Raw genomic sequence first — 25760 nt, 5'->3', positions numbered from 1 at the left:
CCCATCGCTTACCAGATCCCAGGTGCACATGACAATTTAATTCACTCAATTTACAGGTACCTGCAGTTTTCAGCCATAGCTGCCCGTGCTGTTAAGAATGCTGTTAAAAAGGAATTCCAGCCCACACATGTGATAGAATCAAACATAAAAATGACCGCATGGAAAGACGGAAGGGCGATCAGTAAGTACTGCATCCCCCCCCCCCCCCCCCGATCAGATCGGTTCGTACTAACCGCTGTAGCTGTGCACAACCACTAGATAGCCTGATTTAGATGACTTAATTTCATTTACCCGCCGGCCCCGTGTAGCAGGTTGTAAAAGTTGACCGTGGCTAACTAACAGTTAACAGTGGCTAACACAGGCTCGAGCCCGATCTAGCCCTGACAATGTACGGGCCCGGCCCGGGCACAATGGTCAAACCCAGCCCAGGCCCACAAAAACGTTTTGCCCGGCCCACGGGCTTTCGGGTATGCCTGTGCAGTGCTCTAGCTGCGCTATTGTTAAATGTTCACCATGTTACGTTGTAGATAACAAACTTCGCTAGAGTTTATACACTATAGTTTCATCTTAAAGGATTGCATGTGTATCCCCTTGTTGATCAGTTCATATACTGATAGTTGTACAGTGCTGGACAAGAGTCCACGGAACACGCTCCGGCACATTCCTTCTTCAGAGTGACACGCTAGCAGCGAATGGGACAACACAGTCACCTGTGTGCAAGTTCGTACGGTACCATTTGCTCCTAGCATGTCAGTCTGAGGAAGGAATATGCTGGAGCGTGTTCTGTAAACTTATGTCCAGCACTGTACATAGCAATTGCACAAGGCAGTATGTCCATGTAATAATAGAAATAGGTCTCTACAGCACAGATATGCTGCTGTTCTGTTGCACTACTATAGTATGAGCCAAGGCATCTAGTCTTCAAATTCCACAACACTTAGTCCTTCAGGTTTTATTAATTTCTGATCCCTCATAATTTGATTCTACTACTTCTACTGCTATACCTCCTGTGTGGTAATATGCTGTGGATAACATTGTTCCTTCCTTTAAGAATGATGTGGTTGAGTGTTTCAGAAATGCTGCATCATTACTGTTCATTGTTATCTAGAGGGCAACACAGATTTCAACAGTGCTGTTCATTAATTGCTAATAAGTCTGTTGCCATTCCATTTCAGAAAAGGACTAAGCACATGACACAGATCACGTACCACCAAGATTGGCTACACCAGTTCAATCTTGCTGCCACAGAAAAGCTGCCTAGTTAAAATTATCTGTAATGAATTAGGACAGTGCCACCAAATACTGTAGTGCACAAATTAAAATGCTTTGTTCAATTTCTTGTATATCTTTTGGTACACACTTGTGCTACAGCCCTACATATGATAAAATCTTTATTAACAGTCAATAGTGACTTGATCCATCAACAAAAGAGTGGCTCCTATTTGCCACTGCAAATACAAAAACTGAAAATGACGTGTAAAAGACTCAGCAAACTTGATGAAAACCACAACAGGGTATTATGGGTTCATTCCACACATGACACTGATTGCAAATGAGGTAAAATACAGGCATGCTGTCTTCCCACTGTTATTTCACATTCTCCGACTACAGAAAATTAGCACACAATTCTTGACTCTGGGGTTCACGTAGGAAATGCACTACCAGATAATGTAAATACACACTCCCCTGTTCACAAAAATTAACTCCCGTATGGGCAAAAAGCTGACAAAAAAGAAGAGAACAGTGCAACTAAATTTTCTTGTTGCAGGTAAGTTCAGCTGTTCAGCAGCGATTGGGTAGCCATGCATAGCATTTTTGCATTTCGAGCCAGCTTGTGAGTAGGATGGCTGTGTAGGAATGCAGTCAACTTCTTGCTAAGAAGCTGTAGAATGCTGCCCAAGTGCTCCTGGGTTACAGGATTAGCCTTGTCCAAATTCATAACTGCTTCTTCCAGATAACTGGAAAGAAAAGTCCATATTGTCATTTCAGATCAGTCTCCATTTCACTTTTACACTTGTTAATTTTCAATCTTGGAAAGGATGGTGCATTACAGGTTGTCAGCTGCAATACAATGTGTACCTTTCCTTTCACAGCTTTGTACCGATCAATACCTAGCTTGGTTTGTAGACCAGATAGAGCAGGTGTCTACTAACAAACTGGGAAGCTACTATTCAAAATAAGCAGGAAAACTGGTTTCTTTACCAGAGTTGTGCCTCAAGAATAATTTTAATTGTATGGGGATTTCAGGAAATTTGTGGAATTTCAAGGATCGTGATATAGCGGTGGCACTGTGTATCAAACAGTTGGCAATGGAGCAGTAAATATTCAACAATTTCACTGGAGTCATGAAAAGCACATAGGACCAACACCACTCCAGCTATTTGGTAGAGGTAGAAATTAACAGGTGCGTCAAGGCAATATACAAGTGTCCCCTACAGCATGTTGCACCTTGCAAAATGCAAAAAAAAAAAACGAAAAATATTTTAGTGAAAATTTGGCATGTTCCGAAAAACTCTGAATTATACTCTTGCATATGGTGCTACATGCCGAAAATGGCAGTACCCGATTGCACTTTTCTTCCTCCGGGGCATCACATTTTCGTGTTTCTTCACCTCGTTTCCAAGTGGAATGCGGGGAATACCACCCTGTGCAGCTGCTAGCCTCTAGTTCAGGGAACAACCTTCCTCAGTAACATTTTGATCAGTGGGTCAAGAAGGTTCAAGTACACCTGGAACCCTCCAACAAGGGAAAGGACATGGTGTGTGTTCTCAATGTCCTCCTACCAAGCTGCTCTCCCTCCATAGTCCTTCTCCCTAGTGATTCACTAGGGAGAAGGGCTAGTAGGTACTAGGTAGCCCTTCTCCCTACATTGAATTTTCAACGCAGGGAGAAGGACTCCCTATGTTGTTCCACCGTGAACGCAGTATTACTAGTCGTTATAAAATACATCTAAATAATTGCCTCCAGTTCTGCTGTCTTGCATTTTCTCAAAATCACCCAATTAGAAAGTTAATTAATGTATTTTAGGTAAGTAGTTCCAGTAGTTACATGTGCTTTCCCACAGGATAGCTGCCAGGCCTCATAACATGCCTACAAAAATGGCATTTCTGCTGCTTTCAGACTTTTTTTAATCTATAAAGGATAAACACACACACACGTCATAGGGCTCTGGTCCTCATTGTGAAGTGAGTCATTATTTCATTTTCCACATTACCACCAGCAGTGGGGTAGAGTATCGCCCCTGGCGATGAAACTCCCCAATCATCATCATAAAATAAAGTTGTTGTTGTTTTTTATCATGACTTGTGACTTGTCTGTAATCTCCAGCTTGTGTTGCAACAATCTCCTGGTGGTGGTGTTTTGCATGAAGCAGATATGCCAAATTCTTTACCAAGAACTACAGCACAGTGCTAAACAATGGCGGTAAAAGGAAAAGCTTTAAGAATGGTATGTGGTTCCTTCCTAAGACCACGTGGACAAAATTCAACGTAAGTGGCAAAGGCTGCTCCACTGGAACAAACCAAAGTATGGAAGTGTACAGTAGGCTGCATCGAGCACTATACAGATGTTGCAGAGTACCTTGAACACACACATACAAAGCAGAAAGAAACGTTTCGAGATATACACTCATGCATCTTCAAACAGCTGTTTCCTTACCTCAACTTTGTGTCGGTTTTGGTGGCAAGGTCTGCACAAAGTTGCTGGATAAGGGACAGTAGCACTGGCTGTTGAAGTGGACATGGGTTGCGATTGAACAACTTGGTGGGGTTGACCATTTCGCACGTTGTAACTACCATATTCAGGTCAGCCGCAGTTAACGCCTAGTAATAAAAGCAAGTTGATGAGTAAGCAAGTTACCGTATTTTCACGCGCATTAGCCGCACCGCAGATAAGCCGCAGGACTCGTTTTTAGATACATTTTGAAAATGTTTTTGCAGATAAGCCGCACTCGCAGATAAGCCGCGGGTAATACGACGCGACTGCTTTGTGCGCTAAACCAGTGATGCACAAACTAAATCAATAGACTCTCAACGCTCGTCGACGGCGTACTCCCTGCCTGCTGCCCTGTTCCCGTACTGGTCCGTGATGTCGACGACTTTTAGTTTGAAGCCGCTGTCGTAGCTGTGCCTCCGCGTTGGAGCCGTGCCTTACCTCTAACGGCCGTGCCAGTGTCCACGAATGCTGCTGGCCAGGTCAAATGAGAACTGACGCTTAGCTGACCACGTTTTATCCCGATGTCAGGTGCATTGAATTATCGAATGAATTGAATTAATTGAATGAATCCCGAATTGAATTATCCTGCCGACAAAGGAGACCGTAGGGAAGGCCATAAACCCTGTGGTCCACATTCCGGTGTCGGCATGATGTATAACAAAGGAGGTCAGTTCTAGTGTTCTACTAAGATCGGATTGTTCCTTGTTGCGTGTTTTTTGTGGATTGATGAATTAGTGGTGTTCCAGGAGACATTAATCACTGTCACCCCTTTTGTTAAAGCTGCGTGGGGGAATGTATTCGGAAGGTCAGTCCACTCGAATGTGGACCGGCCCCTGTTCGGTATTGTTCGTGCACTGGCAGGGCGGTCCTGTTCCGAAAAAACATGAGGCACTGTCGGCCCTTTCGTTTAATCCGGGGTATGGGGAAAATACCAGGGAAAAATAGCCAACAGATAAGCCGCACCCATGGATAAGCCGCAGAGCGTCCGGGAAAAGAAAAATTCGCGCACAAGCCGCGGCTAATACGCGTGAAAATACGGTACTCTGAAATACATCGATTTCAGAGTAGTTGCGGGGACGTACCACAATGCCATAGGGTTAGGGATCATTTCACAAATAAATTCACACCCTTTTGTGGAAATGTGCATCTGACCAGTGCATGACAATTGTATTTTTTGTTTTAAAGGGGCACTGAAGTGCAAACCTCTGTATACTTTCCCTCTCCCTCTCAACCAGCGCGACAATGCGGAGGGGCATCGAATTGGTCTTCTCAAATGATCTCCCACAAGGGTTGGACAAACTGTTTGACGAGACCAATGAGAGCCCACTCCACACTGTCGGCCTTCTCGTGAAGGAGAGTAAGAGGGAAAGCGTAAATTTCTGATTGAACCATGAACGCTGCAACGGTTGAATTCCGTCCCTTTTGTATCGCTGTGAAGGTAACAGTATCTGATTCCACAATGATTTTTATTTTTTACATTTTAGTGCCCCCTTTAACTTCAGCAGTAGCTTGTAAATAAAAGTAGTTCAGGCTACCAAAATGCTCTATGGTGAAACCAGTAGGCACAGCTGAAACCCCTATGTAACATAGCTGGTGCTGTAACAATCATTATACTTAGTTCATGAAAAAAAGCTCTGCACTTCAAAATATAGCTGTATGTTTACCCATACTGGAGAGAAAGATGTTGAAAAAAGTGCACTCACCTGCTGGAATGCTGCATTGTAGTGCCCCTGGCGCAGAAGCAGTGTAATTTGCTGTTGTTGCATCAGTGGGTCCGATGATGGCACAGGTGTCGTTACCTGAGACCGCCCAGTTGTTCCGTCAACACCAGTTACCGTCGTGACAGACTCCCTGAGTGCTGCTCTCACTTCATCCCGAACCATGGCTTGCAGTTTTTCTTGCTGGCTGCTCCACAATATATGTACAGTCATTAATAAAAAATAAAGAAGAAACAAACCTTAGAGGTAATGTTTTCTTTAGCACTTTCACCTATTTAGCTGCTGAGTGATGTTCTGCTGTAGGCTGTTCTGAAGCCCTTGAAGAGGAGACAATATGGCACTACCCATGGCCCCCTTGAGGTCAGGAGGGGACAAGGACTCTTGCAGGCTTTTTGTAAGTCCTTGCATTGAATGGTCTATGCTCTGCTGTACTCTGCGCACCATTTCAGCACCACGCTCGTTGTTCTGTTTCTCCAGGTGAAGTTCAACCTGATGCAAGACTGCACACATTTGTACAATTACCATACAGCAACTAAGTAATGAACTATTCTGCATCAATAAATGAAGTAACTGAAAACTATTAGCATATTAATCATTATGCTGTTTCTCATTCTAAGGGCAGAGCCCTGTGAGAGAGCAGAAGAACCCGCAATTAAATAACAGAATCCTTCCTTCATTTTTGCTCGCCAAATCAATAGGGAGTTCTGCACACAGTTTCTGCTGTCTGCACAGTCTGCTCCAGTTTTTAGGACGATACAAGTCCTGTGCACCACTGTAAAGCAAGTTTTAGAGGGTCTCTCAAAGGATTCATATGAGCAGCTCAACTTTCTACACTCCCTGTTACAAGAAAAACAGGCATAAAAAAATAAAACAAAGAAGCATATCTTGTTCCTAACTTTCTTCAATATGTTTACTCCTATATTATGATCACCAGTGCATGTCTGCTAGTACTTTGGAATCCACATGCCAATGACCAATGCAAAACTTGTAGTGACTGGAATCATACAGGGTAGACATTGAAATGTGCAATATTCGAGAAGTAGAATTCCTTTCTTCCTTTCTTACAGCACATACAGGATTACATCACATACATTAAGCTGGTGTGTGTTGACGTTTCTTTGGCAAACCTTTTACCTAATACTTTAGCACAGTGTGTGTGTGTGCATCTGCTGAGTTTGAACATCACAAGGTATGTTACAAGTATGCTACAAGTGACGAATTTTTGCATAATTCCCCTTCAAGCCGGACCAGGATGTACACTAAGCCCCCTCCCCCCACGCCTTCCTTTTGTCCTCTCTCAATCTGTTCACATCTGTACGCCACTCATGGCCACAGTTGCTTCACAGCACTAACACGGAATGGATAAATAAAAAAGAAGCTGCAACTTTTCAAAGGGTGATACCTTTCTGAGCACTCATTACCTATATGGCTATAAAATAATTTAAAAGAAAAGCAAATTATGAGCTTTTTGAGAACACACAAGGTTTTCCAAGACCAAGTACAGGCTATGAGACTAAACAAAGATCAACAAAAATAGCTTTTGAGTGCTACGCTATACATCAAAGTGCAAACGTACGTTTAAAATGAATGTAGAAATTGTTGTTCGGTCCAACTCTTTGTGGATAAATCATGAAAAAGAAAAGGCATGCAGCCATCTTACCTTTTCCAATGGCCTATACCTCCTGCTAAGCGTTGCACGTATGTCAAAGCTTTGGTACAGTATGTATTCTGCTGTGTTTTTAAAAGCTCGAAACGTAACATGCACTTATGTTGTTTAGCTTCAATGAATATGCCTTTCAGTTAATTTCAAAGTGTCAGCGATGCACCGACAGCTCAAGCTAATTGCAAAATATGGCACCAACGCATTAGAAAAGAGCGGCTTTTAATTTTTTCTCTATATATTGAAGGAAACCTGGAAGCTGACATTTTTTTACTTTTGATCACTCCATGCCTCACTACAGAGGTATTTTTTGTGAAGCGCAAAAAATATCATAACTTTATCTTGGGAAACCCTGCACATGAAGTCGCAGTTACGCTGCACTCATTGAGAAGTTTCGTCACTTTTAGTGTATGTTTTCAAAAAGAAAATGCTACAGAAAAGCAAATAGTGGAAGCCAAACTAAATAATCCCCTTTCTGATTCCAATATTAAGTTCATATCTTCCCTCTGTCCAGAAAAGAAAAATAATTCTACAAAATGCTCCTCTTCACAAATTTTTTTCCTGGCAAAGTTGCGTACTTCAGGTTTTGTCTTTTCAGCCTCACACCTCAATAAACAGCCTGAATTCTAAAGCATAAATTTTCAACCAGTTTTGTCTAAAGCCCGACATATCTGTGCAGAGAGCAAAACGAAAGTCTATCAAGCATCCTTACAATCCCTCGTTCCTCTTTGGAAGGCATCATTCAGTTGAAGGAAGAGGTTCTGGCAGATACGGTCCACAGTTGGTACCAGCGTATTTTGGAGGACTTCCCGGCATGTGGCTTGCATGTGAACCTGGGCTGCTGAGCTGGCTGCTTGCACTACTGCATCAGTCAGGCCCTATAATGAGCATTCATTTATCATTAGTGCGCAAGTGGGACTTTTTTTGTTGTCTGGATGTATTTTTCATATTTTTTGCAGGAACCACTAATAGCAAATCTACAGCAAATCTAGGTCATAGCGTACTTAGATTCATAAATGGCAGTTGACGCAAGTGGCTTCTACTGGAGATTTTTTCAAAAACTCATTTTTTTCTGTTCACAAACGACACTGCTAACAAACATGCTGTGTGCCATTGACAGCAGAAAAGAAAGCGTGTTCTGAAACAGCATTTATAGCATCGATCACACAACTGAATAACATCAATCCCCACTTTAGAATATCCTGAAACCAACAGAGTAGCTTTCAACCAGGAATCCCAATTATGATTGAGTGTGTCTGAAATCTCTGTTCCGGACTCACCTTACTCTTGACTAATTTCGACACATTATCCTTAAGCGCTGCTTCTGCAGCTTCCATTCTTCGGCTTATCTCATACCTGGTGGTTTCCTTCACTCCTTCCATCGTCTTAGTCATGGCTATAGTGGGATAAAGAATATATGACATCACAACACAAGCCCTTAAGGTCTGGATAAAAGGTCTCACATACTTGGCATTACAGAATTTTTAAACTCATTAGCAATAGCTTTGTCTAGTCGAGTCCCAAGCATGGTGGCCACCGTTTGAGCAACTGCGTTGGTCTGCTTCTCAGCCACAACAGCGTGTGAATCCTCAAGCTTCTCAAAGAGAGCCTCAACACGAGACACTGCAATGCTTGGTCAAAGAACACAACTACACACAGCAGGGTGCAAGCCATTCAACATTGCACAGCAGGAGGCAAATAGCTTGAACAGAGACATACACAACCACGAAGGATACAAGCAGTTTGCTCATCTCCGGATGCCTCTCTCTGTGCAACAGAAAGTGTCTCCACTACACATTGGGGCAGTCCCTGGAGCATGCATTGTAACTCCTGTAGTTGTCGAGCCTGTGCCTCCATAGCTTCCGTCAGGCTGTTCAGTTGATGACCCTGTACCTCAAGAGAACCTTGAAGGCGACAGACTTCATTCCCCAGCCAGCTGACTGTTGCAGTGCTTCCTTCTGTAGAGCTATCAGATAATTTATTCAGGTGCTCCAAACTGCGGAAAAAAGCAACACCCCATATATCAAGGTATCCCTTTAAATAAGCAGTGTCACTGCTTGAAACACCATTAAATGCAATCAGGAGCTTGTCACTACAAAACACTTTGTGGCAAACCAGCAGGTACAGTCGAGCCCATTTATAACAATATTCACAGTAACACGAAATCCGATCTTTATATCAGTTATCGTTAAAAACGAGCTTTCGCGAAATTGCTGGTCGGCATCGCGTCAACGAAGTAGAACGGCACAAGTAGAACCCCGCTGAACATGTACGTTTGTTGCAAGCGCAAATGCATTTTATCTAGCTCGAAATTGACAGAGCTGTGTGTCGAAAGCCTTTCCAAGGGCAACATAACCGCTGATACCATATGAGGCTCCACACCCTTTGAGACTGACTACTTCGTCCATTGCTCGTCATCCAGTCATCATCATGCTCACTGTCAGGACGGCACTGTCCATCAGAACGCGCCTCCCCCGCGGGTAATTCGTCAATGCGTGTTTGGTTGGCTACACACATCTGTCTGCCAACATGCGTTTTGGAAGCCACGGTACTTCGCAGCGAAGTTTCGCACTAGTAAAATATCTGTCAAGCACGTGCAATGCAACTTTGGGTCTAGCAAAGCGTCTTTTCTTGCAAAAACGTGCATCGGAACCACAGACACCGCCGTAGCACTCGGCAAACCAGAAAACAAAAACCTGAGGGCAAGAGAACGATGTGCAGAGGGAACAACCTCCCCTACTTCACGTGAGCCCCTTCCGCCCCTTCGAAGTCCCCAATCATCTAATCCCTGGCAGTCATGCGAGGATAAACACACTGCGTCCTCACGGAGGCTAGGGCTCTTGAAAATGCCACCATAATTTGTTTTCAATGAAAACGTGCTATCTTACTTTCCAATTTTCATATGTTTTACCGTCCGCCAGGAGAATTCTGATCATTATACGCGAGCAAATGCTTTCGTGGAAATTGTAATATCAGTGTCTTGTTTACATGTACTTCAATGGGAGAGCTGACAGGAACCTGCAATTTGATCGTAATATCAGAGTTATCGTAATATTGGAGTTATCGTTATAGCGAAGATCGTAATAAACAGGGCTTTTTAATCTGGTGCGGATACAAAAAGGCTAAAAAATATCCCAGACTGCAGGGGGTGAAGTTAGCTCAAACAGTGAACACTATGTGTGACATGTTCTGCTCATGAAGTGCTCTAGGCAGATGTATATCATTTAAGTATGTATATACGTAATATGTGTATATATTTTAAGACGTGCCTACCAGGAGTAAGATGACTATTAGGTATTTCCACACAGCACAGAATACTTTCTGTAAAGGTACGCTGTAGTTGGGCAAAAGAAAAACTCAAATGTGGGCAGAGCTGACCTTTGGTGCATGAAAGGCTACAAGAAACGCTGGAGGTCATATACAAAAAAGTATTCTACCAGCAACACAGTAGCGCTCAATGGTGATGAACCAGAGTCAGTTGCAGAGGGTGGGGCATTACCATATCGCGACTGTGTGAGGAATGTGTTGGGATACCATAGTGCAGTACTTGCAAGTTGCCCCCAAATTTTACTTCCAGCTGCCAGATATAATATTCCCATATGCAATCCAAGTTAATTATAACACACCACACAGTTGAATTTTTTACACGAGTTTTTTACATAGTTGTGGGGAGGCATAAGAAGTGACACTTACGTCGATGTTGCTGGAGGATAGGTTTGTGAATTATCAAGAGCCTGCGGCCAGACAGCTTCTTCGGGAAGGTGGCATTCTGGTGTCTTCGAGACCAGGGGGAGTTTTCTGTGCTCAGGAGGGTTTGACTCTGCTGCGTAATCATATTCTGCAGCCACGTCTAACTCCTCCTCTTCCTCCTCAGTGCTATTTCCAACTACAGATCATATATCAAAGTGTCACTGCACCTGAACCCAAGATACACCACATAGAAGCACATAAGGGAAGAAAGTGTACTCATGTTAGAAAATAGTATGAATGTGATAGGATTTGAAAAGCTATCGTACGATTTAAACACCTGTACTTATTTTACATCAAATTATTTTTGTGTTGCTATAAACTTCATTTTCCACCTAAGCATACAAAATTGGACACAGCAAACATACCAGGTTTTTCAGTAACTTACTCTATACACTCAATTTTGCTCTGCAGGAGGATACCAACATTGCAGGACCAAGTCCAGTCGGGAACACTGGCGTCTCAATATCAATGCACAGTGCAAACAAAATCCTGACAGGTTTTATACTTTCGTGTGGTTTATGTGCATATACAGGGTGTTTCACCTAAGGTGATAAAAAATTGTATCAAAAAATCTGCTTGTCTGTTGTTTATCAAATTTAATTCTTGAGAAATTGAAGTTTCCCAATTAAACTGCAAAATTTGCCAAGTCAACCCCACATTTTTTTTACTGAACCAGAAAGCACCCCATTCTATTGGAAAATACATTCACTTCTACAATGGTAATAGCCAGAAAAAAAAAAGCGAAAACCGTAGTTCCAAGTTGTGCAAACTGTCGGCCGCACCCAGATCTCCGAAAGAAGCGATGCAAGGAGGCCATGTGCCCCCTGCCCTTTCACTTTTCCTTTCCCAAGCCTCTGGTGAAAACGGCAGCATGGTTGCAACACAAAGTTATCGGAAGTAACAGCGAGAAGGAAACAGGAAGGGGCGGGTGACTGTTTTTCTTCTGCCGCAACTTGCATTAACCTGACAGAGAACAGAGCTCGGCCAACAATTTGCACGCCTCAAAACGACTGTTTTCGCTTTTTTTTTTTTTTTTTTTTGTGCAAAAAAAAAAAAGGAAAAGGAAAAAAAGTGAGGCTAACTTGCAAATCTCCGTGATTATTTGGAACAATTCAATTTCTCATGAATTAAATATGATAAAAGTGCTCAATCAAAAGTATTGCCAAAATCTCCCCCACGATAAATAGCGTTCACCCCATAAGACAGGTTTTTTCATACGATTTTTTATCATGTTAGGTGAAACAACTTGTATATGATCAGCTACCTACCAATCCTTTATGACCCACAACTGGTCAGTATGCTACCATAATTATTCATACCTTATCCGAACCCACAAGTATACTAACAGCAGACATTCATGGATAGTGCAGGGCTTTACTTACAACTTCTTATTCTGGCAGGGTAATTTAAAAAATCATGCACACATCGAAGTAGCATGGACTCAAGCACACACACAGAATGAACATGCATGCATACTTTGCAAGTAATACGCTACGACAGTTTGTCTCTGCGCAGGGGAGAGGGTAAATATTGGAGAAACCACGTGATGAGGTGTCTGCCCAATCAAAAAGGCAACAATAAAGGAGGTATTCGTAGATCGGCGTGGTTCTCTGCGTGTGTCCACAGAAGAAACCATGTGCGCCTCAACGTTGAAATAATTTATCCCCTCAACCCCCTTGTTTGGGAAAGGGACCAATGAGGTCAGTTCATGGGCAATGAGGTAGAGGGGGAAACTGAGGAGCTGTGCAGACAACTGACCTACTTGCGCAGTGTATAGAAGTAGTCGCCACTATGCACCTCATTCATACAGACACATCAATACTCATTGCATGCGTGGCATGTAACCCACTGGTCCACTGACCATGATCATGGGTCAGCAGTGTGGAAGGCGCCAAGATCTCTGCGACTTCCTGGCTCGAGGAGCTTGCTGTGCTGCGTTGTGACAATTTGCGTGGAAGGGCTTCCAATGGCTTCTCAGGTACCATGCACCCTATGCCTTCTGAGGTAGGCACAGGCGAAGTGGTGTCACTTTTCCTCGAAATGTCTAGCACTAATGCATCTATAGAAGTTAAACCAGTGAGGGGATCAGCTGGCGAAGTAGACTTCAACAAGGGGGTTGAGCTGACTTCAGTTGCAGATGTCATTACAGAAGGCGAAAGCGCCAGTGACCCTGCAAGAAGAAAAGATAGGGGGTCCTGTAACTGCTAGCAGGCACATGCGAGTAGATGTGCAGAACCATGTTCAATAGCACTGTACAAAGACAGAAAATGAATGACTGACTGAAAATGATTGAAAATCTACAAGAGCACTTGACATGTATGAATATCCACACTTTTTCATTTTATTTTCTACATTGCCAGTGGTGTAATGTGCAACAAGTAACATGCGCTCTTGTGCAAGAACAATGACAGTAGCCGACCTGTAGCTGACAAGAAAGAGAGGTTTTTCATCTGCACAACGATCTAGAACCCCCTGTCTCCTTTACTTTCTTTTATTGCATGTTAGCGCTGTGAAGCAACTGTGGCTATGAGCGGCGTACAGACGTGGACAAATGGAGAGAGGACAGCAGGAAGGAGTGGGGGACATGGGGGTGAGTATGCGTCCTGGGCAGACTTCACGGGGGAACTGTGCCGACATTCGTCTGGAAAATCTCCAGAAATCCCAGGGAAAACCTCAGACAGCACAGCCGGCGGTAGGATTCCAACCCACTACCTCCCAGACTTCAGCACGACCTTGGCTACCACCAACGAGCGGATGTCTTAGCCCACTCGGCCATGCCGCTGGTACCTGTCACCCTTCAGACCGCCCGAAAAGGAATTAATGGAAGCGACAAGTCCGACACAAGTAGTGCCCATTATGTCCATAGCAGAAGAATTTTCAGTAAGAAATGTGACCTCGCAGCTGCTTGCCACAGTAACGGTACATCACATAGACCTGATCACGTCATAAAAGGAGCTCCTCAAGCTAGACCTCCAAGTTCACACCACACCACTCATGGCTGTTTTTTTTGTTTTTTTTTCAGTTTTTTTTTTTTTTTTTGTATGGTGTATGGCAATGTCTGATAGATTGCTTGATGCATGAAGCAGGATTGCAAGCAATGCTGAATGTCACTGTTTATTTTGTTTTATTTTTCGCATTGCTGAAAGCAAAGCAACTGTGAGTGGCGTACAGACGTGGACAGATGGAGAGAGGACAGGAGGAAGAAGTGGGGGGACACGGGGGTTGATGTGCGTCCAGGGTGGACTTCAGGGGGATCTGTGCCCACACTCGTCTCGAAATTCTGGCAAAAAACCCAGGGAACATCTCAGACAGCACAGCCAGGGTTTGAACCCATGTCACTTCCCAGTCTCGGCGAGGAAGGCGACCATCCTAACCACTATGCCACGTGAGCTGGTAGATGTCACTTCCCTGCTCCTTTAAACTGCTGACATTTCACTCATCCAGTACCTTATGAATGCCTATCTTCAACTGCTACTGGGCACAGAGCTGTTTTTTTGCCGCCAAGAGCACTGTGTGAGCGAACGAAAAGTATGAACTAAGCGAAAGCGCTGTTCAAATTAAGTGGTTCTTAAATAAACTGAAAACACAAGCAGGCCAACCAAAATTTTTGCATTTGTTTGAATTACAGTGGAATCTTGCTAAATGGAAGCCCCTTAGACAGAACAACAGTATGGTATGTATTGTATTTATGCAATACGGAAATGTTCCCGTTAACTGGAAGCAAAATTTTGGCATCTCTGGGTAAACAGAAAACAGGACAGGTTCCTAGGTGCTTTCGCCTCAAGCGACTCAGATGCAGTTCACCAGATGTGACTCAATGTGGCTTTTACAGCACAGTGGCATTGTCTCTTTTGACAACTTAACTCTCCTAGATGCCATCACTGCGGTGATCTGGAAGATCTAGAGCACATCCTTCTCCACTGCCCGCACTAGCAAGCTTTCAGAACCACACTTTCAGTGTCTCTAAATCAGCTGAACTCTCGGCCCCTCTCTATGTCAAAATTGCTTGGTCCATGGCCAAATCCAGCCCACCAACACTCTACCCTAAAAGCACTTTTTGGACGCCGTAGGACTTGGATCCTTACTGTGAGGCAGCTCATTATTCAATTTTACCACATTACCGCCTGCAATGGGGTATCATCATTCATCATCATCATCATTCAGATAAAGTAGTAGTTGTTCACCGAGAGCCATTGCAACGCGCACCCTAATTTGAGCCTTTCCACTTCCGGTGGTCAATGCCACTTGGCTAAGCATCTAGGATAGGCTCATTTCCTCAATAAATGGAATTCTTGATAAATGACAGATTTTTTTCTTCAGGTTCCATTTAATGAGATCTTGCTGTAACCAGAAATATGAAGTATTGATGGACTCCGTCATGGCAAACCTGAGCTTGCCTGTGTCTTCGCAATTTTAGAAATATTGATGGTATCATTTCCTTCAGCCTGAGTAGGTGGTGGGGACAGAGACACAAAGCACAAGTAGACAGGGCTAGACTGTAGTCCTGTCTACTTGTCTTTTGTGCTCCAGTCCCTGTTGGTGGTGGTAGTACCATATAGTAGTTGAACCACAAGATGATGAGGAGGAGGTGGGTGATGATATAGATATTGCACAGTGTTATAAACATACTCATTTGTATTAGATTTTGAATTATGTTGAGCCTCTCCTGCTTGGGCCAATGCATTGGCCTAGACTATGTAGGAATAACAAAAATAAATCCCCATCTTCCTGCGGTTCCTTCCACTGAGGAGGATTTACAAATCTCTGGGATTCCACGGGCGCGAGACAACAACAAAAAGAAAAGGTGCAGCATTCTCCCAAGATGGCAGAAATGCATAGGGTATAAGTCAATCTCAGCCTAATACAAGAGATACATAAAGGTATGCGAAGGCACAGTGCATCTGGCCCACGGACAAATCACAGATGATAACTCATGTCTGCAGGCAGCTTTAGACTTTCGGGTTGCATACCTACTCTCGTGGAATATTGGTCAAGATCAGGACCCCTATAACATTGTCAGTTCTGGTGTCCTGGACGCCTTCTTGCAGTATTCAGAACCCACTGTGCAACTATCGGCTTACTGCCTCATGCTTTCGCTTGGCAGCACTCACGTGATGGTTATTTCCTAGGTAGACATCGATTGTCATCGATGATCCACAGATTTAGCACACACTCTGGCAAAAGGAATGCTGCCACCCTCATAAAAGCGTCCAGTCTTGTACCTCAGAGGTGCAACATAACATCACACGACACCCGTTGTGGCAAATAGAATTGCAATGCACATGCTGCCATCATCCTATTTTGCAGTACTTGAGCGAGTACTCGGCCACCTGGTGACACTGGTGGTGGTGGCACACAAGAAGCATTCACTTCATGATTGGCTCGCTGGCATCACATGACCCACGCTGCCAAGAACGTCCGGCTCCCAATTTTGCAGTAGTGATCTTCAGGGAATTGCAGCTGCTAAATGAAGTTGCAGTGTAATGGCCAGCCATATCACTTACACGTTCTGCACGTAGCTTTCCAGAGTGCAAAGAATATTAGCCTGAACTCCCACGATTTCTTTCCACACATTGCTGTCCAAATTTTGGCGTGGCAGTCTGGCGCGGCAGTCTCAGTTGTGGCAGTACCAGCAGTATAAGTGCATCAGGCAACTGCCATTGGGACCGACTGGGTTTAACCCGCGAAAATGTCAGATCAATAAAAATCCTTACATTACTCTGTAATAAATCGAATATTCCGCGAAAAACCAACAAATCTGAGGGAAATGGCCAATTACAAGAAATGGCAAGCTAGGGACACTAAGCATCACAATGTGACTTTACTCTACCTGCATCTAATGGTGATGGTTGTGGCTGTGAAGTCTGGACAGTAGTTGAGAGGACAGATCCAGAGTGTGTTGGAGAAGCAAAATCACTTGGGGTAAGGAGTACTTCGCCTCCTGCAAAGACTTGCATTTTCTTGCCATCGCCTTCGCCTCCAGCTTTCCCTGCAAAGCACAGGAACTCAACTGCATGCATGCTTAAAAATTAGGGCTACATAAGTATTAAAAAACTAAAGTACAATAAATCATCATCCATTTAATGGTGTTAAAAGGGTCTACCAAGTACACACATTGCTATGTACAACTGGAAGGCAGGAGAAGCCTGCATCGAATAATTTGGCCCAAATGAATGTGCACACGTGAATGTAGAATGCAGCAGTAGAAAATTTGGACCAAGGACTCCTACAGAAACAGGACAAGCTGAAATGTCACGTGGACAGCATCAAAATAGCTTCTTTGCGTGCTAGAGTTGCATCCGTAAAGTGAAATACATACGTGGCTGCTGCAGAGGTCAAGAAGGAGAGCCAATACCAAAAGGGCATCCAAAGATATCAACACAAGCTGATGCATCCTTTCAGATGCACACTTTAAAGCCACATAAGAGCAGAAGATCATGCACTACTTTGCCAAATAAAAATTACCTTTATTTCGAGAGTTTTACCACCATTCCTTTCAACATTCTGAGTATTTTCAACCCAATATTTAAACCGAATTTCATGGTTCCATCAGGGTAAGATTTACAATAGACTACTGTATTTTCATGCATTTGATTCCATTCCATAAGCTTACTAGTTTATATTATTTGATTAAATACAGCAATTGTCAACCTGATTCTTGCACATCTGCACCATTATTTGTTATAACCCAATAACACAAACTTTGGTGTCCTGTTGATTTTTGCACAGACAACAAGATGTAGCTTTTTCATGCAGAAATTAGATATGGCCCCAAAGGATTTATTGGTCACAGTACTGCCAAATAATTTTTCACAAAAATGTTGTTTATGTGAGAATGGTTTTTGTGGTTATTTTGATGTAGTTGAATGTCATTTTTCAGGCTACTTATATTAGACTTAGTATTTGTGCAAATCCTTACCCAATAACAGAGGTTATTATTTAACTGTCATACTACATACTGCCAAGTATCATGTAGCAAACTTATTCAGAGGCTGTTTGGGGAACAGCCAGGCCTCAGCTTCAAAATCTGCGATCACTGTCACTCTCAAGATCAAACCTGCCCTCAGAAAACATCAAGTGCGCTTCCACAATTTTGCAATGCTGATCATGGCTAAAGTACCCTACAAAATCATTTAGGAGGCAACAATCCATGGTATACGTATCAACTTAGCACTGTCTTATTGTTTACAACTTTACATGACAATGACAATTTTACTTGATACCAGTATCTTCTCCGGCCACTACTTCAAGCACCCAAAAAGGCTCTTCACGTAACATTCTGCAATACTTGCAGGAGAAATCGGGTTATGATAGGCTATGTCTATGGTTTGAATGGCAGCTTTCCTGGCATCTTTGCTGGTCAAAACAGATGACGCAGATACATTATTCCATCATACGAAGAGCCCTTTTGAAGAAAATTATGCTCACACTTATCAACATTACATGATTTCCTTAATGTATTGCATCCTTATTGAGTGTGGTTGCTTATAGCCAAATCAGTGTGTACGGTTAACTCTAAGCTACCATGATGGTGGCTAAAAATAATCTCCACTGTATGTCAGTTTCCAGTGGGAACCCTGTATCAATATAATTTACACCAGGATCTTGTAGCACTACCAAATTCTCACATTCAAGTACAACGAAATAAAGGCAAAAGGTGCAGCATTGTCACTCACAGGTTTCTCTTTTCGTCTTTTCAAATTCCTCAGTGTCAAGGCTGAGGTCCGAGAGGTGGTCCGTGCAGCCTAGTTTAATACAGCTCACAGAGAGTTAAAAACGACTTTATATTCAGGATAAGCCTCAACATATATTACGTGCTTACCTAGTGAGTTCTGCGAAAGAGTACTAAGAGACACTGCTGATGCAATCGAAGGACTCTGAGGCGTTTGATAGACAATGTGACATGACTGTAATGACCTGTGGGAACACAGACATAACATAACAGACATTCATTAGTAATTTTTGCGAGAAGTAAATTTTAATGAATTTCACGAATACTGTTTTTGCAAGTAATTGAAGTCCCACTAAGTAACTGACACCACTGAGAACTCTGTGGTGCAGGATTAACGTACCACAAAATACTATTCCCCAAACGTGCCTCCGTCCGAATTAGTGAATTATTAAGACGGCGAGATTAACCACTTCTAATTTGTGAGATGAGGGCATTAAGTATTGTCATGGTATGTGGGACATTAGTCACTCCCCGACACCCTTAATCAAAAACCAAACATTAAGAAAAATAATCACTTGAGTAGAAGTGCAATAATTACTTTGTGTTCATCCAAAAAAGTCTCACTAATGCTCCTTCAACACGCTTGTCTGCACAACAGATGTCGTCATCTCTTTCGACATTGCTATCATCTGCAAAAGTAAAGGGTGTTAGGAGACGTCAACGGAGTAAAACAGAGTAAAAAAAAAGGCATCCTCATCATGAGTCACATACTACGAGGCAAGTGCACAGACTAAGTAAAATTACTTAAAGGTAGAATCAGCCGGCACAATAGCCTCGTTTACATTAACTCAACAGGAGCGGGTCGAGTTGACTAGCGGGTTGAATTGAACCTGACCCGATGCTGCTTACATTAACTCGCTCCAACTGGAGGCCATAGCAGCAGGGCCTAGCGAGTCGAGCATCAAGACTAGCCCGAGCGTGTCAAGTCGAGTCAACCTACCCCCTGCTGTCGGGTTGACTCTACTCGACGCGGTGTCAACACAACCCGACAGCGTATACATGAGCGAGTAAAACCCAACAACCCAACTCTACCTGCTTCTGTCGAGTTCATGTAAACACGGCTTATGAAACGATTCCTTTCTCAAAGTTTTACGTTCAGCAAGTGAACGGTTTTCTAAAGAGAGGGTTTAGATGAAGTTGATACACTTGGGGACATGCGCAGTGGCAGGAGTGTCATGCGGAGAAACTGTCATCACCCCCCCCCCCCCCCCGTATCATACGCCAATGACTTAGCGGGACGCTCCTTTCTGCGAGTCATGTGCATACGCAACACGGCGGCAGGGACATGCGTGTAGTAGTCAAGAAGCGAGGAGGAGGAGGACGGGGAGAAGTCCAGAGGAGATTTAAACCGCATCTGTTTAAAAACAGCATGCGTTAATCGGGAAATTTTTCTGCAGTTCTTCGACAGGAAGAGCAATTTTCAGCAAAAATTTTATGGGGTGTTGAGGAAATTTTATGCTTGCTTTAAGGTACACACATTTTATGAGAAAAATAAAAATGACAACGCCAAACTTTGTGCGAGATAAAACTGGGTCACCATTTTCAAGTTTCTCCACGTGCTCTGCATCAGTAGATGGTTTGAACTTGCATCGAGCTGCTTCCACGATAGCAAAATTGAGGACAGGCAATACCACAGGAAAGCTAGCAAGTAGCACAACCTTAGCCTGCATTGTTATAGGCGCTTGGTGTACATGCAAAATGTACACAACCTGCAATAAAAGAAGACTAAGCTGATGCACGAATGATGCGGCTTTGCAAATTCAACTGAACACTTATATTCACATATCATGTAAAGGTATCAATAGAGTGATAAGCTCTAAGTCAGGAGTCACCGATACTTTTAAACAGAAAATTGACAGATAGATAGATTAACAGATTGATAAACAGAAAACAATACTTTTAACCAACACAGTAGTAGAATAGTCTTCTGCCTGAAACAGTGACAGATCGAGACTCTATGCTTATCCTCTACTTCGTGTGACGAGAAAGATTAGCAGAGCCACCGCACCCCCTCCACGTACTCCATTTGTTTAGGGGTCATTGATTTCAATATAAGTAACACAACAAGAATACTGAGGTAAAGGGGCACGGAAACACAGCACGAGCGTCCAGTGGAGCTAAAATGAGCTCATATCAGTTCATACCAAACACTCGTACTATAAAAAATACTACACTCAAAAAGAACATTTTTTATTTTTTTAACTTTATCCTTTTATGCCTTCTAGATGCATTATTACCTTGTTGTTGATGTCTGACAGGACAATATAGTTTGCTGTCAAGTCAATCTTTGCCTTTAAAGCAGGAGCTTGTGCAGTATCTCCAACGGGACCACAAAATCTGGATACAGAAGAACACAATAATGAAAAGCAAGAACATAGATTCCACATCAGAATCTCGTCTGTAAGTGGCAAACTTTGACAGAGTCGATAGTATTAGTTGAGAACCATGGTTGTACAAGTGTGCTCAACCTAAGAACCGCATCTCTGGCACTGAAGTAGAACTTCGTAATATATTTGTATTACATTTAATATGAAAATAACCTTCGTCAAAGGTAAATATGACACAAAGAAATTCTACGTTCAGCATTTCAAACACTATATTGCCTTCTGATGGTTAAATACAGCGAGAAAAAGAGGAATCGGCAATGCTGTTGTTAGCTTGAACACTACTATAGATAATGCCCTGTGTGGGGAAATACTTTGTGTCATATCTAACTTGTGACCTATAAATTATTTCATGCATCCACGTACATCGCACACATGACGTGACATCTTAGGTCTCTCTGGTAGGACAAACGTTTGTAAGAATCATAGTCAGGAGTTTAGAATTTACCGTATTGTCTGCAAGCAGTCCCAACTTTCGCAACTCCACAGTTTGAGCTCAGTGTTGTTCTCAGAACCAGTCATGGCATATTTCCAGAATTGCGTGCTAGGATATTAAGATAAACACAAAATGTGAAAAATGACACAGAATGAATACGAACAGGCACGTGATGTGTATAATGAAATCACACAACATCACACTTTGGATGAATGTGAACACATACTCCTGTGTACATGTCTTCAGATTGTCAAGGAAGAAGAGGCAAGAAAGTGGCTTGTTATTGTGAGGCACCCACCGATGCAAGCACCTACAAGAAAATAAGTCTAGCTCCACTATATGTAGCAGTGAATGCACAGCACACAACCATTGCATGATAAGGGATGTACCTAGGTGTTACGTCAGCTTCTTGGGTGTACACTTGAAAAAATATGACCTCTCCATCACAGCTGGCTGTGGCAAGAGCTGTACCATCAGGGGCAAAAGCAGCATCGGCTATAGGCTGTTGAACAAACACTGTTAGTTCTAATGATGAAAGAAGGACATGCTTTTACTTTTATCAATTGCTTTTTTCTTTCACTTCTTTTGAGGTATCTTTGCAAATCAATAATTATATAAATTTGGGTGTTCCTAATATTTTTATGCAAGTTAAGTGAACTAGACATAGCAGGCTCATACAATGGCTTGGTTTAAGTACAACTATCAGAGTGACGTGTTATAATTATCCTAGCACCACAGCCATGGCAGTAAAAAAATCACCACAGATGATGTTGCAGACTCTTTTAGCACATACACTGTCATTACAAAATACATCAGTAATAAATTACCTTACACAGCTCTTCATTAGCAACCCAAACAATTGCGCCATACACTTGTTTGGAAAAAGCTATTTCGACCAACTCCAAAATGACTAAAGTTCAGAAATGCCCGCAGAGTACAGAAGATTTTGAAGCACCTTTTTATGTTCTGTAATCCTCTGAAGTCCCATGTGCACCTTATCGACGGTGAGGCTTCCACGCCCATACTCTTTGATCACAGTGCCGATATTCCAAACCTCAGCCTAAGAAATTAACATTCAGCTATCTCTGTCACTGTCACTACATGTATACCACACCTCTTCTTCCATAGTGACAACAAGAAGGCGGGAAGCATCTTCATCAGTATCAGTTGCATGACAGCCTTCATCTGGGACATAGGCACACCATACAACACGGTGGTAATCACTGGGAGACGTGTCCGAGGGCCTGTCTACTTGCAGCAGTCGTTCAGGACTGAAGTGCATTATATTAAGGTTGTACAAAGCTTTCTCTTTCAAATGTAGCAAGACAAAGAAATCATCTCGTGCCACATCACAACTGACACTACTTTTCTCTGCGAAACACCATCCTAAAAGGATACGTGAGCGTGCCGCTTTCGTCATGTATCTCGTATACATACAGAGTGCCATACTCATCTACTATAGCTAGTAGAACACGTGTGACAGATCGAGCGAATGCCATATCTCGAACCAGACCCCGCAAGCCTTTGATAAGGGTTCGTTCACCTGTTTTGTGATTCAACACTCTTACAGCACCAGATGGAGATGTTGCAGCTGTAACAAGCACATATCAACAATTTCACTGTCATTTCGGCTAGAGCACGACTTCTCGTCAATTTTCTAAGCGAACTTCATACTTCCAGCTAGGCTACTTTACAGATGCTTACTAAAGCTACAAAAAAATGTACCTCTTATTGCATATGCCACATAGGTTCCTTCGAAGTGGAGACATATCAGCTGTCCCACACTGTACTTATGTTCCCATCCATAGTCAACAATGTTCTTGATTTTCATCTTCAAGGTAAAGTAACAAAACTAGTAAGCATAGTAAAAGTAGTAGCAAATAAGACAGTTTACCTTACTACTGCTAGCTCCATCATGTAAGGGGCTGGCAAATACTTGCACTTCCTTTGCAAGGACCTTGGTGCATGCATCGTCTTCATTACCAGTTATCTGGCTGAAAGTAAGACACAATTCAGCAATGTTTCAAGATACATTGCGTGCTATTAGCATGAGACATGTCCGCAGTCATTCATAAACGACACCCAAGGTAAAGTGGGGCCAGCATGCAACTAACAAAATGTGAGGGGAAATGCACAAACTGAACATCCAGTACAATCTTCTTTGCCCTATATTTTTATGTTTATGCATAAGGCTATAGTTAATAGGAACTCTTTTATCTGGTGTTGTGGAGATGTTTTGCTTTGTAGCGTGCATTGATCTGCATGTGGGGCTTTACGTAACTTTTTTTCCTCCCTTCTTCATTACTCCTTTAGTTTCCTTTGTTTGGCTGCTGAAGTTTGTATCGCTTGTTACAGCTTAATGCTGCATAAGATCTGAGGCAAACACAAATAAATAAATACAAGACTGAATTTCACATCAGAATCATGTCACAAACACATTTTCATTTATTGCCTGCTTCAGCATGTTTTTGCATTGGTAACTCGAAAAGCCATCAAGCTTCACAAATATGGTAATCAGCTCTGGCGATCTCTATAACCCAGCATGCAACCATACTACGCTTTTCCATCCTACACTGTGTTCAGAGAAGATAAAATTTATATTGACTGAGATAAACTAGAAATGCTTGTTAAAACTGAATCTACTAATGAAGGTACAATTAGATTTTCTGGCTCTCAACTGACAAGCACGAAGGAAGCAAGAACTCAACTCAACTGAAGTTCATGTACGCAGTGCTATGGAGTGTCAAGTTTGATATCGGTATCAGGACATGACACAAAAGCACAGACAAAATATCTCCACAAATTTGTTTTCGCAGCATTCCCAAACAACGAGAAATTCCGAAAATATTCGAGGGCTTGGCAGAATTCGAAACTATAAAGATTCGACATCAAACTTTTTCGTTCCTCAAGGTGCGCGACATTACATACGTTGAGGACACCACACTAACAGCCTTGTGTTGCAAAACAGTCACACATGACCCTAAATTAGCTTAAAACTTACATAATTTGTTGTTGTGATGAACGAAAAAGAGAGTCAATGAGATTCTCGCCGCATGCTCCCGCAAATCCCCCAACGTGGCCGGTGGCATTTTGCTCCATGGTCCCGTTCGCTGTCATTGTAGACGCCAGGTCTGCTACAAAGAGAAAAAACAACAAGCTTATGTTGTTATGCTTTCAGTGCAAAGTGTTACAAACCGATGACATCTCATAGGTAACGTGGGATGGTTGCAGCACAGCATGCACGGTGTTCCCTACAAAGTCCAGATGACACTTGAAAGCATTGTTTGGTGCAAGTGCACACCACCACATGCATGCCGCGCACAGAGACGCTAGTGGTTACAAATTATTTGTCCCATCTGGTTATCCTAATATGAAATTTGTTGTGCATTAATGAATTAGTACGTGATTGATCTAAAAGTCACACGGTGTGGCACAAGAAAACAAAGCCACAGGTATGCTAGGTGGTTGGTAGAATGACGCAATCCCAGCCGAGAAAGTAGATGGGAGAGAGTCATAGAAAGCAAACAACACAAGCGTAAATCTCTTGTTCTTATCATTTCCTCTTTTTTTTCATGTCTTGGATTCCGCTCGTTCACAGCATGCCATACGGCACTGCCACAAACAGTTGACATACCTGCACCCGAGTGAGCTATTCCTACATGGAGTATATCTTTCAGGAGCTTCGTGGCTTCATTAGGATCTATGCTGACATCGTGACTGCTCATTTTCTTTTTTAATCTCACAGAGAGCTCCCAATACGAACACCGAAACTAGCAAAACGCCATTCGTTCGTACTCATTCGCTACTGCCTACTGGATGATGATGACCATCATGGTGGCCTGTGCGCCGATGGCAGTGTGGCTGAGTGGCCGGCGGCGGACAGAAGTTGAGAAAAAAGTAACTGAGTAGAGTACTAAATAACTGTTGCTCTCAATATACCATCAAGTTACAATTTGTGAAATTCACTGGCAGACAGATACAAACAAAGTGAAGGCAAAAACGGTGACACTCGTTCGGGCACGGATAGTCAGAGCGAGCTATTCCGAGGGGGTCGAGAGGGGGGCAGCCGCCCCGGGCGCCTTCACAAGAGAGGCCGCCGGCTCTGGGCTTCGGGAGCCAGGTTGTACAATAGAACGAAAATTAAATGAATTTTGAACTCAGTACCGCATATGCTTTTTCTTCTTTTTTGTTTACAGGCGTCAGTGTGTGGGGGGAGGGGGGTGCGCTTCGCGTAATCGTGCCCCAGGCGCAGACTTGTGCGTAACGCGTTACTAGTAATTGCGTTACTTGTAATCAATTACTTTTTTTGAGTAATTTTTCGAGTAATCAGTTACTTTAAAGCAAAAGTAATTTTTCGAGTAATCAG

The 25760-nt window shown here is 42.8% G+C and overlaps 1 protein-coding gene across 4 annotated transcripts; it reads right to left on the bottom strand.

The window, feature by feature from the left end:
- Positions 1-1300: 1300 nt before the first annotated feature.
- LOC135377877 (enhancer of mRNA-decapping protein 4-like) lies at positions 1301-25229 on the bottom strand. Of its 4 annotated transcripts, none has more exons than XM_064610605.1 (26): positions 25029-25229; positions 24396-24528; positions 23289-23388; positions 23120-23225; positions 22793-22985; positions 22509-22665; positions 22350-22454; positions 21784-21896; positions 21621-21704; positions 21407-21502; positions 20812-20911; positions 20112-20283; positions 19113-19203; positions 18665-18759; positions 18519-18587; positions 16673-16831; positions 12704-13012; positions 10786-10978; positions 8829-9088; positions 8560-8715; positions 8373-8488; positions 7805-7970; positions 5704-5932; positions 5418-5619; positions 3658-3821; positions 1301-1958 (listed from the first exon to the last, which is right to left on the bottom strand). In XM_064610605.1, exons 1-26 carry the CDS (start codon positions 25117-25119, stop codon positions 1775-1777), a joined length of 3843 nt encoding a protein of 1280 aa, XP_064466675.1. In that variant the 5' UTR covers positions 25120-25229; the 3' UTR covers positions 1301-1774. The 4 variants fall into 4 exon arrangements, with proteins under 4 accessions (XP_064466675.1, XP_064466676.1, XP_064466678.1 ...); XM_064610606.1 differs by having other exon boundaries at positions 24396-24525; XM_064610608.1 differs by lacking the exon at positions 25029-25229 and adding an exon at positions 24590-24864.
- Positions 25230-25760: the final 531 nt, after the last annotated feature.

This window comes from Ornithodoros turicata, chromosome 1 (genome assembly GCF_037126465.1).
Source record: "Ornithodoros turicata isolate Travis chromosome 1, ASM3712646v1, whole genome shotgun sequence".
In the NCBI taxonomy this organism is placed as follows: domain Eukaryota; kingdom Metazoa; phylum Arthropoda; class Arachnida; order Ixodida; family Argasidae; genus Ornithodoros; species Ornithodoros turicata.
Note: the sequence above shows the minus strand (reverse complement) of the source record. Positions and strands in the feature narration are given on the sequence as shown.